Below are 16,298 nucleotides of genomic sequence, written 5' to 3' on the forward strand. Positions count from 1 at the left end.
GTGACACTGCTGGGTTCAGAATCTTCACGCAAAACGTTACTGTTTAATTGGCTTTCTAGTGGGTGATGTAACGACCAGTTTTTCCTCACTTTGCAGACCCAGTTTTTGCGTTAGATCACAATTTATTAAAACGTACACAGCTAGCTGGACAAAGAAAACTTATTTTTAAAAGATGTGGTTCACTTTACTCTGAACATAGCTGCTGCAACGGGAAAGGTATCGAGTGACCTGTGACTGAGTCCCTGCAAGACCAACACAAAATAGTGGCTTCCAAAACATCAATAATTGTTACAAACTGCACACATTACGGCATTATAAAATGAAATACTACTGGTTGAAATGTTTCTTTAATTGTTTGTTAATAAAATTCAGTCATTCTAATTAAACTCAATGCTGTGTGCCACAGAATATGGTCACAAGTGTACTGTTCTAATGTTCATTTTATTTTACAGCTTAAGACCATGTTCTTTTTAAATTAATGTGACTTTTCACAACTCGTGACAGGTTAGATCTCAAGATTAACTGTGACCTAAACTAGCTATCAATTGTGACATGCTGCAACTGAGCTGTAGCGGTAAAAATTTTTTAAAAAATTGTACAGTTGTGGCGTCTCTCATGACGATATGATCTTCATTATCAACAGAGAAAACTCTGCATAGTGCGTGCCGAATGGGCGCAAACATTCTAAGAATTCCGAGTAGCGTTTGAATAGCATGCGCAAGAGCTCAGAATTCCGGTGAGAACAACTGACGTGTGTCCTTAAAGATGCTGAGAGTCTCTCGCACGCTGTCAGTTAATGATATTACTTTAATGGTTTACTAAGCTATCATAATTTTTTTCTGAGACATATTACCACAGAATTTAATTCAAAATTGTTCCAGTCACAGTCCGGAACCGCGCTGCTGCTACGGTCCTGCCTCGATCACGGATGTATGTGATGTCCTTAGGTTAGTTAGGTTTAAGTAGTTCTAAGTCTAGGGGACTGACGACCTCAGATGTTAAGTCCCATTGTGCTTAGAGCCGTTAGAACCTTTTTTTTTTTTTTTTTTTGTTCCAGTCACCCTCTTAAAAACTCTTGCCGGGAGGTCTGTTTGGTTGTAAGAGAAAATCCGTAACTGGCAATTCTCTTCCTAGTATTCAAAATTGGGTCTCTTAAGCCCTACTGCAAGCTCGCCTTTTATTTGGCTGGTAAGACCCAAATTCGACAATGGGTCAGAACATGAACTGCCTGTTCTACCTTTCGGTGTGGAGAATTGAAGTAGAAATAAAAAATTAGGGGTGACAGGAGAACAGATGCCCTTCAGCGTATGTCTAACACGCTATCGACAATTACTTCTTACACACACGAATAGTTACATGTACACACACTGGGTCCTTGCATTTTTTGCCTCCTACGTTGTACTAGAAATAAATGAAAAATAGCTCCAGTCTTCTAATTTCAATCGCTCCAACAAGTTCGTACCAAGATTTTGTGGAACCTTCGTTAAATGGAAGATGCAGGAACTCCGAATTCGCTCTCAAATATTATCAATTAGGAACCCTTCAGCCCAATATCAGGAAATCTTATGTGTGGTTTGGAAGAACCAGGGACTAAATGGGTAGTCTCTGAAATAGCTCTTCCTGTTCATTCGGTCAGCGAATGAAAATTAAAAGCGAATATTGTAAAATATGTCTCAAACTCTCTAGATATTTTCCACACATTTGTCTTGACGAGACATTCACAACTGCTGATACTTATCATCAATCATAAAATCCGATACAGTTGCAAAAACTGTTAATTTCTAAAAGGGAAAGCACGACCTGCGTCCCGTCAACAGCTGCATTCGCAATCAATAATACCACCTATCCACGTTGTTAACATATGATGATGATGAGGTCCCATACTCCGAGGAGCGTAGGGGACGATGCGGGAAACCCGCACAACCGTACTAGGCAAGGTCCTAGCGGAGGTGGTTTGCCATTGCCTTCCTCCGACCGTAATGGGGACGAATGATGATGATGAAGACGACACAACAACACCCAGTCAGCTCGAGGCAGGGAAAATCCCTGACCCCGTCGGGAATCGAACCCAGGCCCCCGTTCGCGGGAAGCGAGAACGCTACCGCAAGACCACGAGCTGTGGACTTGTTAACAACACAAACGCTAAAGAGAACCAACAGAAATTCTCAGAAAGAAAGTCCTTTACGTACATTAAGCTGTGAATTCATAAAGGATGCATAACTGAAGTTAAAATAGGTTGAAATAGTGCATCCCTGTTACGTGGCATGAAACAGTATATCCTCTTCAATCGTTGGCCTGCCTGAAAGACTCTCACATAATACGACCTCCGTAAAAGGACAAAGGTCTTCAATTAAAAGAGCGGGAAACACCAATAAAATACAAATCAAATACAGAGTATTAACTGATTGACAGCCCATACCCCCATTACAAAATTTAGAACTATTCATGGTTAAGGGGGTGCCACAGATGGATCCGCATGAAGATAGATCGGCGGTCATCAGCTCAACAGCTGTAACGTCGAAAAAAGGTGGTTCTACAGAATGTGTGAAAACACAATGGAACTTCCTGAGTAAAATTTGCAACTCATTAGTGCTGCAAACACATGAGAGGTTAGTTTTCACTACAGTGAATATTAGTTTTTGGTTTCTTAAAGCTGTTGTCGGCGGTTTCATTGATCGAAATGTTGACCGTCAGATGGCGTGAGCAATCCACTCGCTTAAGTTACGGATGTAACTTGAGTTGTGTCTCGTATGAATCTGGTGGGTTTGTATTCAGTACTGGCGAGTTGCAAATTTTACTCATGGAATTACATTGTGTTTACACACATGCCTGCAGGCGCACAGTCTATACAGAGTGCTCGGAAATTCCCGTTACAAACTTCTAGGACTTGTTGAGGAGAGTAAGTACGTAATGTTTTGATTAAGAACCCATCTCCACAAACGCCGTCCAGCGACTCCACACAGCGTCAAAGTTATAGGCCCTGGCGCCTGTACATATATGAATATACATCGTGATTCCGTGATAACGCTCCAAACTTTCATTGATGACGGAGAAGGATGATTGTATCAATTCGAGGTAAGGGTCCCTGGTTCGGCAACGAACGAGTCGAAAGCTAAAAGCGAAAGCCATTCTGATGCCTCTGGCACCAACACATGTGTACCGGTACTGTTGTATGCAACTTTCAGAGGTGGTAGTACGAATATGGACCAAAACAAGAAAAAAGGTCTGATAAACGTGGCTGTAAAATGAGCACTTGAAGAGCTATGAGAACTTTTTTATCTTCGCTAGTATGAAACACATCTCCTCTATGGAACACGTGCGCATAGCTCTTAAAATTCGCATTTTACAGCCCACATTTACCAGACAATTTTTCTTATTTTGCTCCATACTAGCAGCTTTGAAAGTTGCATACCCTACATTTTAGCAACGACAGTACCAGTACATGTACTTTGCTGTCAGAGGTATCAGATTGATTTCCGCTTGTATCTTCCGACTCGTTCGTTGCCGAAAGAGGGACTTTTACCGCAAATTGATGCATTTGTGATTCTCCATCATCACTGAAAGTTTGTGACATCATCACGGAATCACCCTGTATATACACACATTTACACACGGCAGGGCCTATAACTTTGATGTTCTGTAGCGTTGTTGAATGACGTTTCCGGAAATAGGTTCCTATTCAAAATATTATGTACTCACTCCTCTCTACAAGTCCTAGAAATATGTAACGAGAATGTCCGAACACGCTATATAATCCTCCTTTTTTCGGCGTTTCAGTGTTCGAAAGACTACCTGTCTATCTTCTAGCGGATCCATGTGATATAATGAGTACAGTAGCACAAGTAATTGGTGAAGGAAAGATGAAAACTACAGTGTTTGCAGATGATCTGGTGATTTGGGGGAATAAGGAGGAGGAAGTACAAGAGCAGTTGTCCGGCCGCTGTGGTCAAGCGGTTCTAGGCGCTTCAGTCCGGAACCACACGGCTGCTGCAGTCGCAGGTTCGAATCCTGCCTCGGGCATAGATGTGTGTGATGTCCATAGGTTAGTTAGGTTTAAGTAGTTCTAAGAATAGGGGACTGATGACCTCAGATGTTAACTCCCATAGTGCTTAGAGCCATTTGAACCATTTTTACAAGAGCTGTTGGATGTATGGGATCGAACAGTACAAGAATATGGGATAAAAAGTATTATAAGTAAGAGTGAGATGATTATCACAACAAGAACTAAGGAGAGAGGAACAAATGGGATAACAATTGGTGGAGAACGATTGAGGAGAGTGGAGAGTTTCAAGTACTTAGGAAGCCTGATACAGGAAGATGGAGAAAACAACAGAGAAATAAACGAGCGGGGGAGAAAAGCAGAAGCATTTCGGAAAAGTGTCAGAAGGTTAATATGGACTAAGGAAGTAGCCCAAATCAGTAAAAAGGTTGTATACCGGTTGTACTATGTCCCGATCCTGAAATATGCATCCAAAACTGGGAGTATTGGAACAAGTCAAACACCTGTACCGTTATCCAAGTTGGCGATGAAGACGTCATCCAAGATGGCGGTGATGACGTCAATCAAGATGGCGGATTTTGCGGGAAGTTTGAATTTTAGCGGGAAAGTGCCACGCCCCCCTCACCCAGAAAAATGGCGCGAAATTCAAATTCCAACAGGATAATGCATCACACCCAACAAAATGGCGGAAAAAGGACTTGTCTTTACTGTTTAACCAATTTAAAGCAGGTGTGTTCTCCACTGGGTATCGACTCCAACTGGCTTAGTTCATATTGGTGCAACCACAGGGCTCTCTCCTGACATCAGGTGATGATGGAAGTACTGTCATTCAAGATGGCTGCACCCAGTCTGTTCACCAAGAGCTCCAGAGCCCAACTGGCTTAGTTCATATTGGTGCCACCAGAGGGCACTCTCCTGATGTCAGATCATGACACAAGTACGGTATTCAAGATGACGGCACCCAGCGTGTTCACCGCGAGCTCCAGAGCCCAACTGACTTAGTTCATATTGTGGCCACCAGAGGGCACTACCGTGAAGTCGAGTGATGACACAAAATCGTCTTCACTCTCGCGCGCGTTATACCCTGACACGCGACGCATCAGCGGCCTGTGAGCGACCACTTACATCTCAGCCTCAAGACCGCACCTTTATACTCGGGCTGGACATAGACTTCTGTAAATATGCTAACTAAAGTAACACACACATTGTGCATCTAACCTATCAATTACGTAAGTACTTAATCCCATTTCAATTTTAATCATATTCAATAAGTCAATTTACAAGTTCAATGTTCAATGATCAAATGAGAAGTTCCACATTTTCCCACTATCAGTGGGGTGTTAATTCATGACCTAGCACCCTCCACCCCTAGAATGCTGCACTCCTATTGACTACTGCATTAGTCATGTGATTCGACTTCATAAAACCTAGGACTTGGAATCAATTTTTACCAATGCCACACCCAACTGGACTTGGAATCAAAGAGTTAAATTCTCAGCCACGATTTTCAACCCAGCACCACACTGCCTTACTGACCAATGTTGGTGGGTTAATGTGCACTAACCTGTACTAACGTGTACTAATGTGCACAGTGCATGGTTAATCCAAGAGGGTGGGGCAAAATGGCGGGAAAACAGATCTGAACAGAAGTTTTTATTTTGCAGGCGGTGTCTCCACCACAAGGTTTACTGTCCAACTGACATAGTACACATTACTGCCATCACATCATACTATCATCCCTCCTATGACTTAATCCCAGATGGTGGTGTGAGGGGTGAGAATTATTCTAAAATTACTCAGGCTGCGCTAGGCTGCTGTGGAAAGTAAGGAAGGAGTCCACTCTATTTCTTTCGAGCATTTTATTTAGAGATAGAATATATTTATCACACTGAAGCAAAACACTCTCCATCTTATGCTTGTGCTCACAATACACAGTCTGCAGACACGCAAACAACTCCTAATTTACGCAAATAATTTAATTACAGACATTCATACTCCTCCTAAATAATTCAGCACAGGTATGTCTAGACAAGCTCAGTACTCGTAAACTGTCCAAATAACTCATAGCACTGCCTACACACTTGCTTCCAAAATATTTCAATCAACACCTATAAGCACCCTCCGCCAACCCCTGCCCAGTAGAGCGCACATACAAGCCCACCAACATCATGTCATGTCATGTCATGTCATGTTCATCAGCTGTCAAACCTTACACTGGCACCCGCCTGGGTCCTGCAAGCATGAGGCGGCGACATCTCATTCATACGTCATTTCTGAGAAATTCCTATCCAAACACGCTTTCACCTAGACACACACGTTGACGTGATCGGGCAAGAGTGCAGCCGCGAGCTGCCCCCAAATGCAGGGGAAAGTTGTATGTAAGCACCATTGATGACACGACCGGACAGGGGTTGGGGCTTATTTACAGTGCGCGCCTTCCAAGCAGGGACGCGCATGTGGGGCTTTCCTCACTACCCTCACTCTAACTGCGGTCCGGCGAAGACCCTGCAGAAGTCAATTCCACAATAGCAGAACCTGTTTTCTCCTTAGCGATTCTAACAGACCATACGTGACGTTTGACTGACGTTTCACCGCGGGTAGCCGTATACCATCGCAAACGCATCTAGCAACGTTATCAATCTTAAACTCAAGTCACATTGCTATCTAACATAATAACCAACTCGACCTCTCCCAAATTGTGTATTCTCCCAGAAATAGTTAACTCTAGCTTTCTATATGTCCCAGCTTGTATGCATGGAAATTCCTACTCTAACAGAACCTCCTTACGAAAATAATATCGAATGCACTCATCCCAGCGCTGCTAACGACTTTCCCCTCCAGATTTCAACATACGCAAACGTTCCCTGCACTGTATAGAGACTCCTATATCCCAGCACAAACGATGTCAATGAATCGAGCATTCTTATTTGCTCTTATCGAATTTACACAACGAATTACTTATGCCGCTAGTGTCGAAGTGCCACCTACCTATTCTTTCTCGGACTTCCAGTGGTTATTTTACACAGATCGCTAAATTGCGTTGACAATTAAACCCACAAAATTCTCCCCAAATTATCAAATACATACTAGACTCACAAGAATATTGCAAGCCCAGAATACATTTACCAATCTAACTACAATTAAATATTAGCATTGCTGCTACCATCCGACACCAATCACTGTACAGGCAATGTCTCCTCTTGACGACTGTGCTTCAGTATCTATAGTACATATAATTTTCCACGTAAAAACTCTCTATCATACCCTCGTCGTTATCAATGTGTTGAATCTATATGTCCCTCACGATAGGACACACAGTCATTCTGTCTGGTCATGCAATAACACATACTATAGTAACTTTACAATGCAATATATACATATTTTATTACAATACAATATATACACATTCTATAGAAACAATGCACTTATCTTTTATATCTGTACAGCATCCGAAAAAATTATCATATGCCTACACTCACACCGGCTATATGTTACAATGCCATCCAGTCCTAGGGGAGTGCCGTCAGCCTTTTCTTTATTTCTACAGACGCGACATTCTGCGGTAATAAACTACTTTACACTGATCACCAGTTCACACCGACAACTAAACCACGCAAAATTGTCTACAGATCATCAAATACGTAAACACACCTACTCATTTACACCCTCCTCCCACTGGGGCCAGGAGCTTGAACATTAGTGAGTGAAACCGATCTCCAACTCAGGAATATATCAATGCGTACGGTGTCAATCTAGCGAACATACAGTTCGTATCCCCCGCCATACAAAATCGACCCTTTTACATCAGCGGGCCGAAATCGCTCTCAGAACTGTTGTACAAATTCGCAGTCGTTTCCCCTCTACACAAATGCGTTTCTGTCGCTCCGTCCTTGCTGCTCGCTTTTCTATACACATCTCCAGACTCGGCGATTACAAGAACACACGTATTTTCTCCATAATATTATACAATTTTCCTGATACTTCTCCATATCAAACGCTAGGCGGCGTCCTACAGATCACTAATGCTTCTCGACAAACAGACGCGAAGTCATTTCTCAACATACACGAAACTTTAGCTACCTGGAGTGTGCTCTAGACCACTGACTAACTAGAAACAAACACATGAAAAATCATATTTCCACCCGCAAATACCTATCTCGCTAATCTAATATACTCCAAATCATCCATATAATTTACAAGCCAATTAAGGTCTTTCCCATGTCTGGAGAACAGGCAAACTTATCCTCCATGTGCCAGATGCACACACCACAATCGATCTTCTCTCAACTAAATAAAGATGCGAAATGTTCAGAAGCAATCAACCAAACAATTTACATGGGATGGAGTAGTGGTCCAGCGCAAATGCACCTCCATACACAATGTTCTCAAATTTCCACTTGATCATTAAAGCCGCCCATCTTACGATTGCGATCTCAATTGAACATCACTCGACAATGAGTGAAGTATCATAAATACACTCTACTGAAAGCAGTGGCTCTGAAAAATGAAATATCTCTACCTGCCTTAAGACTGGACGCACTCTTCCCTTTGCTATCACAGTACTCCAAGTCAATTCCATACCTTCCCTACAACAGGCCATAGTCATCTCCTTTCCACAGACACATGCTTTATAAACCTAATTCTCAAATACGTACATATCATGCACCCACAGTCACTACTAAGTATAAAAGTTCGTCAATAAATCATTGCCTGTGATACGAAATAATACTGACCCAAAATCAACGATGCGTGTGCATGTTGCTTATGTTCTTCTTGCGAGTCCTACCACAGTGTCATAGAAAGAGAGACGTAATCGACCAGATGTTAAAGAAAAACACTCCATCCCAACAACTATTGCATGTTGCTCTCACAAGCGCTCTTTGTTCTACAGGTATCTTTGTTCTACGAGTATCGATGTTAAAAGCTATACCCACTTTACAAATGGTGGTATGACGTTACCTCTGATTGAGATAGTTTTCTTTTTTCGGGACAAATACCATGACCATGATCGTAGGAATATGCAAGCCCACGATGCAACCTCGGAATAAAAACAATGAACTTTGAAAGTGATTCGGCCAAGGAACGTGGCGTGTACGTGGTATTTACGACCCCCTCACACCGACCCTAAAGAATTATTATTTGCAGCGCATTCTGTCTCGAGACTATAACACAGGTTCCACGACATATCCGCAGAGTTACAGGCCATGACTCATTGAGAAGCAACACAAACAGTAGTAGCAGATGATGTGCTGATTAAGGTCGTAAGAAGGAAAATGTACACTAGCTTCTCTGATCTGTAGTGTTACACTATATGTCAGAAATTACGTCCATCATTTGGAAACAGATCTTTCCATTCAAGCACATACTTGCGTAGGCTCACAGCCACAAGTGAATCATATTTCAGGCACTCTCATATCTCTAAACGAGTCACCTTTCCTTGAAACTATCTGCTACAGTAAAATTAAAACATGTTTTTAGTCACACCCTACGCATCTTGCAACTGCTCCCATTTCTACAGCTTTCCGCATGTGATCGTTCCAATGTAAGTCAGAACTGAGCAAAAGTCGTATAAAGACATATCCACCACCCTCTGCAACTCATGTAGAAACAGAACGACCTTAGTGCAACAGGACCGTGTTTTGACCATTCGGCGGAAATACGTGCAATGTGGCACGTCCCCAAACTACATACAAGTACTACAGATCCGCGCCCATTCAAATCAGCCAGCCCAACATGCTATCATCCTTATTCTCTACACCCCAGCAGAGAAAAATTACGAACATCCCATTTAGAAGTCACCTAGGCACTTATGCTGGTGCAATGACACACAGCTGCGCTGCACTCCAGAGCGGAGAAAGATATTACACAATACTCCCCAGAATAGCGCAGCGTACAGCCAGCCAAGCATTCCTAGCGGTGTACACAGTCCCTCTGGGAATTTTCATCTCAAACTGCTGCTGCCAGTGCCTCCTGTGTCTTATGGCGGAAACCATAACACACCACACATCTGCTGATTTAAATAAAAGACACTCCCAACATAATCAAACTGGAAGATGGAGAGTGTTTTGCTTCAGTGTGATAAATGTATTCGAGCTCTAAGTAAAATGTTCGAAAGTAAATAGAGTGGACTCCTTCCTTACTTTCCCCAGCAGCCTAGCGCTGCCTGAGTAATTTTAGCATAATTCTCGCCCCTCAGACCACCATCTGGGATTAGGTCATAGGTGGGATGATAGTACGATCTGATGGCAGTAATGTGTACTATGTCAGTTGGACAGTAAACTTCATGGTGGGGACACGGCCTGCAAAATAAAGACTTGTGTCCAGATCTGCTTTCCAGCTGTTTCGCCCCACCATCTTGGGTTACACCATGCACTGTGCACAGGTTGAGGATCGTGGTTGAGAATTTAACTCTTTGAGTCCAAGTCCAGGTGGGTGTGGCATTGGTGAAAATTGATTCCAAGTCCTAGGTTCTATGAAGTCGAATCACATAACTAATGCAGTAGCCAATAGGAGTGCAGTTTCTAGGGGCGGGGGGTGCTAGGTCATGAATGAACACTGCGCTGATAGTGGGAAAATGTGGAACTTCTCATTTGATCATTAAATATTGAACTTGTAAATTGACTTATTGAATACGATTAAAACTGAAATGGAATTAAGTACTTAGGTAATTGATAGGTTAGATTAGCGATGTGGGTGTTACTTTAGTTAGTATATTTACAGACGACTATGTCCATCGCAAGTATAAAGGTGCGCTCTTGAGTCTGTGATGTAAGCGGTCATTTGTGGGCTGCTGACGTGGCACGTGTCCAGTTATAACAAGTGCATGAGAGAGAGCAGACGATTTTGTGTCATCACTCGACTTCACGGTAGCGCCGTCTGGTGGCCACGATATGAACTAAGTCAGTTGGGCTCTGGAACTCGCAGTGAACACACTGGGTGCCATCATCTTGAATACAGGTACTTGCGTCATGATCTGACATCAGGAGAACGCCCTCTGGTGGAACCAATATGAACTAAGGCAGTTGGGTTCTGGAGCTCGTGGTGAACAGACTGGGTGCAGCCATCTTGAATGACGGTACTTGCTTCATCACCTGACGTCATGAGAGCACACTCTGGTGACACCGACATGAACTAAGCCAGTTGGAGTCCAGATCCAGTGGAGAACACACCTGCTTGAAACTGGTTAAATAATAATGACAAGTCCTTTTTTCCCGCCATTTTCTTAGGTGTGATGCATTATCCTGTTGGAATTTGAATTTAGCGCCATCTTTCTGGGCGAGAGGGGTGTGGCACTTTCTCGCCAAAATTCAAACTTCCCGCCAAAATCTGCCATCTTGATTGACGTCATCGCCGCCATCTTGGATGACGTTATCGTCGCCAACTTGGATAACGGTACTTCGGACTGGTGCCTGCCTAGTTCCAATACTTCTGGGTTATGAAAGGAAAAGAGAAAAGCAAAGTACAAGCTAGTGAGATGAAATTCTTGAGAAACAGTATCGGAGTGACAAAAATAGACAGGTTAAGAAATGAGAGGATCAGAGAGTTAATGAAGGTGGAACCATTACAGGAGGGGATAGAGAAATCAAGGCTTAGATGGTATGGGCATGTTAAGTGAATGGAGGAGAAGAGGATACCCAGGAGGATACACGAGATGAAACAGGAAGGAAAGAGACCAGGAGGAAGACCAAGAGACAGATGGCTGAAAGGAGTGGAGGAATGCGTCCAGAAGAAAGGAGAAGACTGGACCAAGGTGAAGATGGAGAGATGGTGGCAAGATACAACACGATGGAGAGACCTATGTTCAAAACAGACCCAGCCAGAGGCTGGAAACTGTCCAAGATGATGATGATTATACTCCACATATTTAATACTCTATATTTGATTCGACGGTGTTTTCCGCTCTTTTAATTGAGGAGCTTTGTCCTTTTATGTAGGGCCACCTCTGTGATAGGCTTTGTGGCAGGCCTAGTATTGAAGCAGCGTGCACTCCTTAATACTAGGCAGAAATCAAATCTGCATGTGGAATGCACTTCCTTGACTCTTGTGCAGAAACGAGTGCAGTATTCTGCTGCATCCATTTTCAATAAGCTACCACAAGAACTCAAAAATCTTAGCAGTAGTCCAAACACTTTTAAGTCCAAACTGAAGAGTTTCCTCATGGCGCACTCCTTCTATTCTGTCGAGGAGCTCCTGGAAGAGATGAAAGATTAAGCAAATTCCAGTGTTACATTGTTGCTTTTCTATATTTAAACTTACGACTTGTCGCCTGAATATGTTTCTTATATTGAGAGGTGGCATGAGCCCCCTCTCATATTTCTATCTTACGATTTTCGTCTCTAATTGCATGCGGTGAAAAGTTGCTATTCCTTCACACGTGGACTTCCCATGCAGCGTCTCTCGTCACCCAGGTAGTCTGGTGACAGACGGGCTCTGCGGATCTCGACGAGTGTGAGGGAGTCGAGTGAATGCTTTCCAGACGCCGACATTGTCAAGAGACACGCCAGCAGGGGCCTGAAGTAGCGGCTGGGGTAGAGGTTCCGTTACTTCGCAGAAACTTAGCGAAAACACTTTCTGGCGGGCTACCAGCGAGGCGTGGGAATGACTTGTGTACCCAGGCAGTTGTGGCGGGAAAATTCCCGCGCTTTCTGCAAAATAGTAACTGTGATTGGCTTGCTCAGGGCATAGCTCCGTGACGTAGCAAAATCAGCGCAGAAATTGGCGCCAAGAATCTCCATTGGTGGAATGCTAGTGCTCCGGCAATGGAGTGGAATTTTCCGCCGGTTTTCGAGTTGCTGATTGGAACGTTTAACCACGGCCACTGTCGTGGGGGCGGGAATGTTCTGTGTTCGGCCTGTACGGGTGCTCAGGGGTAGTCGGCTCTCGCATTTCGGTCCAGGACGTCGAAGCAACCAGCCATCGCCTCCGGTACGCCAGATCGTGTTCTGGCAGTTAAGAAGCCAGTTTGGTAATGTATGTCCGCAGCACCGGCAGATAGGGATTTTCCTAGGTGGTAATCAGAGCACAGCAGAGCGCGCCTGTTCGTCTTTTTCTAACTTTGTCCTGTCTTGAGTAGCAGCAATTAATGTTGGGTTAGCTGTGTGTCTCTCTTAAGATTTGAGTGGCAAGGAATTGGCTCCACATACCACTTCGTCATAAACCACACAATCTAGTTTAAGGACAACTTCACCTTCACAGCGTTTGTTTGAGTATCCAATTTGAGCCAATTTGATGTATTATAAATGTTTCATGTGTTTTTGTTTATTATTTTGTGTTTAGTCTTAATAAATCATATTGGTATATTGGACAGAACTTTCATTCTGTTAATCGGTAGAGCAACCCTATCATTCCTCACTATGTTAATGAAACCTTCGTTTATTTAACTTATTTCTCAAATTAAATTATTGCAGGTGCCAAACTCTCTTCTACTCCACTGGCAGGGTTGATTAGAGCCAGTTCGCGTATTTTTTTTTAATCCTTGTGCAACAGCAAAAGTCGGAGTTAGAATAGGGGGGCTTAGAGCATCATTTACATATGTAGATTCTAGAAGAATTTAGTGTTAAATACACTGCTAGCCCCGGCACCTCGCAATATTTCATTTTATGTGTTTCTACTATTGTGTTATAATTTCATGTATTGACTCGTTCCATGACCATGGAGACTTGTCCTTAATTTGGTCCCACGGAACAATAAATAAATAAATAAATAAGGAGGATATCCTGTTTCATGCCATGTACCAGGGATACACCATTTTTATATATTTTAATGTATTTTAACAACAGTAATCTTTTATGGACTCACATTTTAAGGTAGGTACAGGTTTTTTTTCTAAGAATTCTTGTTGGTTCTGCTTTTCTTAGGTTAACAATGTGGCTAGGTGTAATTATTGACGTATACCGTACTTTTGCATATGCACATGAGGATGGGAAAAAAGTCCCTATACCAGGTTGGCCGGCCGGGGTGTCGAGCGGTTCTACGCGCTACAGTCTGGAACTGCGCGACCGCTACGGTCGCAGGTTCGAATCCTGCCTCGGGCATGGCTGTGTGTGATGTCCTTAGGTTGATTAGGTTTAAGTAGTTATAAGTTCTAGGGGACTGATGACCTCAGAAGTTGAGTCCCATAGTGCTCAGAGCCATTTTTTTTTTTTTTTGGACCTGTACCGGGTTGAGCTTTTCTTTTTAGAATTATATAATTTTTAGGACAGCAGAGGATTTTGTCATTGATGGGCTCTAGATATTAATTCTCCTCTCTTCAGGTTTAGCCCAGTCAGTTGATGCTTGTTGTCATTTCCCACCCCCTTAAAAACAGCATGCTGCTGACGATGGTTTCTCGGTCCAACAGTGCCCGAAGTTTCTACTTTCAAATCACTTCACAAATCGTGCTTTAGCGACTTCGACTGCGTGGGAGGGTCAAATTATGCAAAATTACAAAGGTACAAATGACGCTGGCACGTCGATTCGTGGAATAAAGAAATAGAGAAGCTACTCACCGCGGCCATGAGGTCTGCAGAAACGAGGAGGAATACCGTTACGCTGGCGACAGCCGCCACTAGCAGCGCTCGAGCCTCCATCTCGGTAGCGAGTGGGCCTCCACTCCGACCGCGCTCCGCAGCCCGGCAACCTCGCGTGACCCATCCGGCGCCGGTCTGGTAAATACGAAAAACCCTGAAAAGCGCTATCTCTCCGCGGCACGTGTGCTCATCGAGGCTACCTTTCCTCACCTGCTCGTCGATCCCATCTGTGTCCTCTTTTTGTTTCGCATCAGCCATCAGCTCTTTGAGTATAATTTGGGAATCAGGAATTAGCATCGTTGGCTAGGAACGTAAGGTTGCCCCGCTCATTTCGCAGTGATCATCTCAAATTTCTCTGATTTGGAGTGTCTGTATACGCGTCTACTCTGCCTCGTCACGTCAAATGAAAACCGAGGTGATTTATATGGCTTCGGCAGCATCACTCACAACTAAACGTTATAAATGGGACGTATAGGTCACTGAAAACGTCCTGGGATTTATGTTTCGTATCCTGTGTGAGGTTATTAACTCACTGATCGCCCCGCTGGGGCACATTCAGTACCTTACTGTTACATGGCAGGAGTTCTTTTAGAAGATAGTTTACCCTTTTTTCTTCTGAAACTTGATAAAACTCGAGTAAAAATACTGCGCACATTTGCTTCCAGGGTAATTAGATGGTAACGGTGAAGGCTAAAAAATATTAGATCTACTACTTAGCTTCCGCCGTTTCCCAGAATGGATCAAATGGCTCTGAGCACTATGGGACTTAACATCTGAGGTCATCAGTCCCCTAGAACTTAGAACTACGTAAACCTAACTAACCTAAGGACATCACACACATCCATGCCCGAGGCAGGATTCGAACCTGCGACCGTAGCGGTCGCGCGGTTCCGGACTGTAGCGCCTAGAACCGCTCGGCCACCCCGGCCGGCCCGTTTTGCAATACAGGGTGTTATTAATGAATATCGGGGTTTTAACGCTTTATAATATTTATTACATTACACTTACAGTTATAAATGGTATGTCAAATGAAAGAGCAACTCAAACAGTTTTACCAAGAACCTTATAAATGTTCAGCGTAAGTACCAGTTGTCACACGGCACACATCAACTCTGGATAGGCTGCAAGGGGCCCAATGACAGGGCTTGCTTTGCATGGCCTCCGCGTTCACCCGACCTAACGCCATGCGATTTTTTCCTTTGGAGCTTCATCAAGGATCGTGTGTACGTGCCTCCGCTACCAGCAGACCTCCCTGAATTAAGAAACCAGATTGAAGCAGCTGTTGCTACAATCACTGAAGACACACTTATCAACGTTTGGGGAGAACTCGGCTATAGACTTGATGAGTGCCGTGTGATAAATGGTGCTCACAGTGAATATTTATAAGGTTCTTGGTAAAACTGTTAGTTGCTCTTTCATTTCACGTATCATTTATAACTGTAAGTTTAATATAATAAATATTATAAAGCGTTAAAACCCCGGTATTCATTTATAAACACCCGTATATGGCAGTCGCGGCACCTGCCGGTGCAGATTGTAGGTCATAAGTGTCATACAATAAGCTTAGGTATTTGTAAACATAACGCCATCAAAATATTAGTCGACTTGTGATTGCATCACAAAGTTATTCTCGATTGAATATGTCAACATACGAGCCCAGTTCTCGTTATTTGAGAGCAGAAATCTGCGACTGAGGCTCGTAATATGCTGGGTAAGACCTATGGCAAGGCGCTTGTTAGTGAAAGAAGCGCAAGAACGGTGATTTTGACGTCGAAGACCGGCATGGCGGT

The 16,298-nt window shown here is 43.4% G+C and overlaps 1 protein-coding gene across 3 annotated transcripts in view; it reads right to left on the minus strand.

The window, feature by feature from the left end:
* LOC126234619 (uncharacterized) overlaps nt 1-14,566 on the minus strand; it is a 194,222-nt gene extending 179,656 nt beyond the window's left edge. For all 3 annotated transcript variants that reach the window (XM_049943347.1, XM_049943348.1, XM_049943345.1), the window contains exon 1: nt 14,488-14,566. In XM_049943347.1, coding sequence (XP_049799304.1) covers nt 14,488-14,496 — 9 coding nt within the window. In that variant the 5' untranslated portion in view covers nt 14,497-14,566. The remainder of the gene's footprint in view (nt 1-14,487) is intronic.
* Between the last annotated feature and the right edge of the window lie 1,732 nt (nt 14,567-16,298).

This window comes from Schistocerca nitens, chromosome 2 (assembly GCF_023898315.1).
Source record: "Schistocerca nitens isolate TAMUIC-IGC-003100 chromosome 2, iqSchNite1.1, whole genome shotgun sequence".
Classification (NCBI taxonomy): Eukaryota; Metazoa; Arthropoda; class Insecta; order Orthoptera; family Acrididae; genus Schistocerca; species Schistocerca nitens.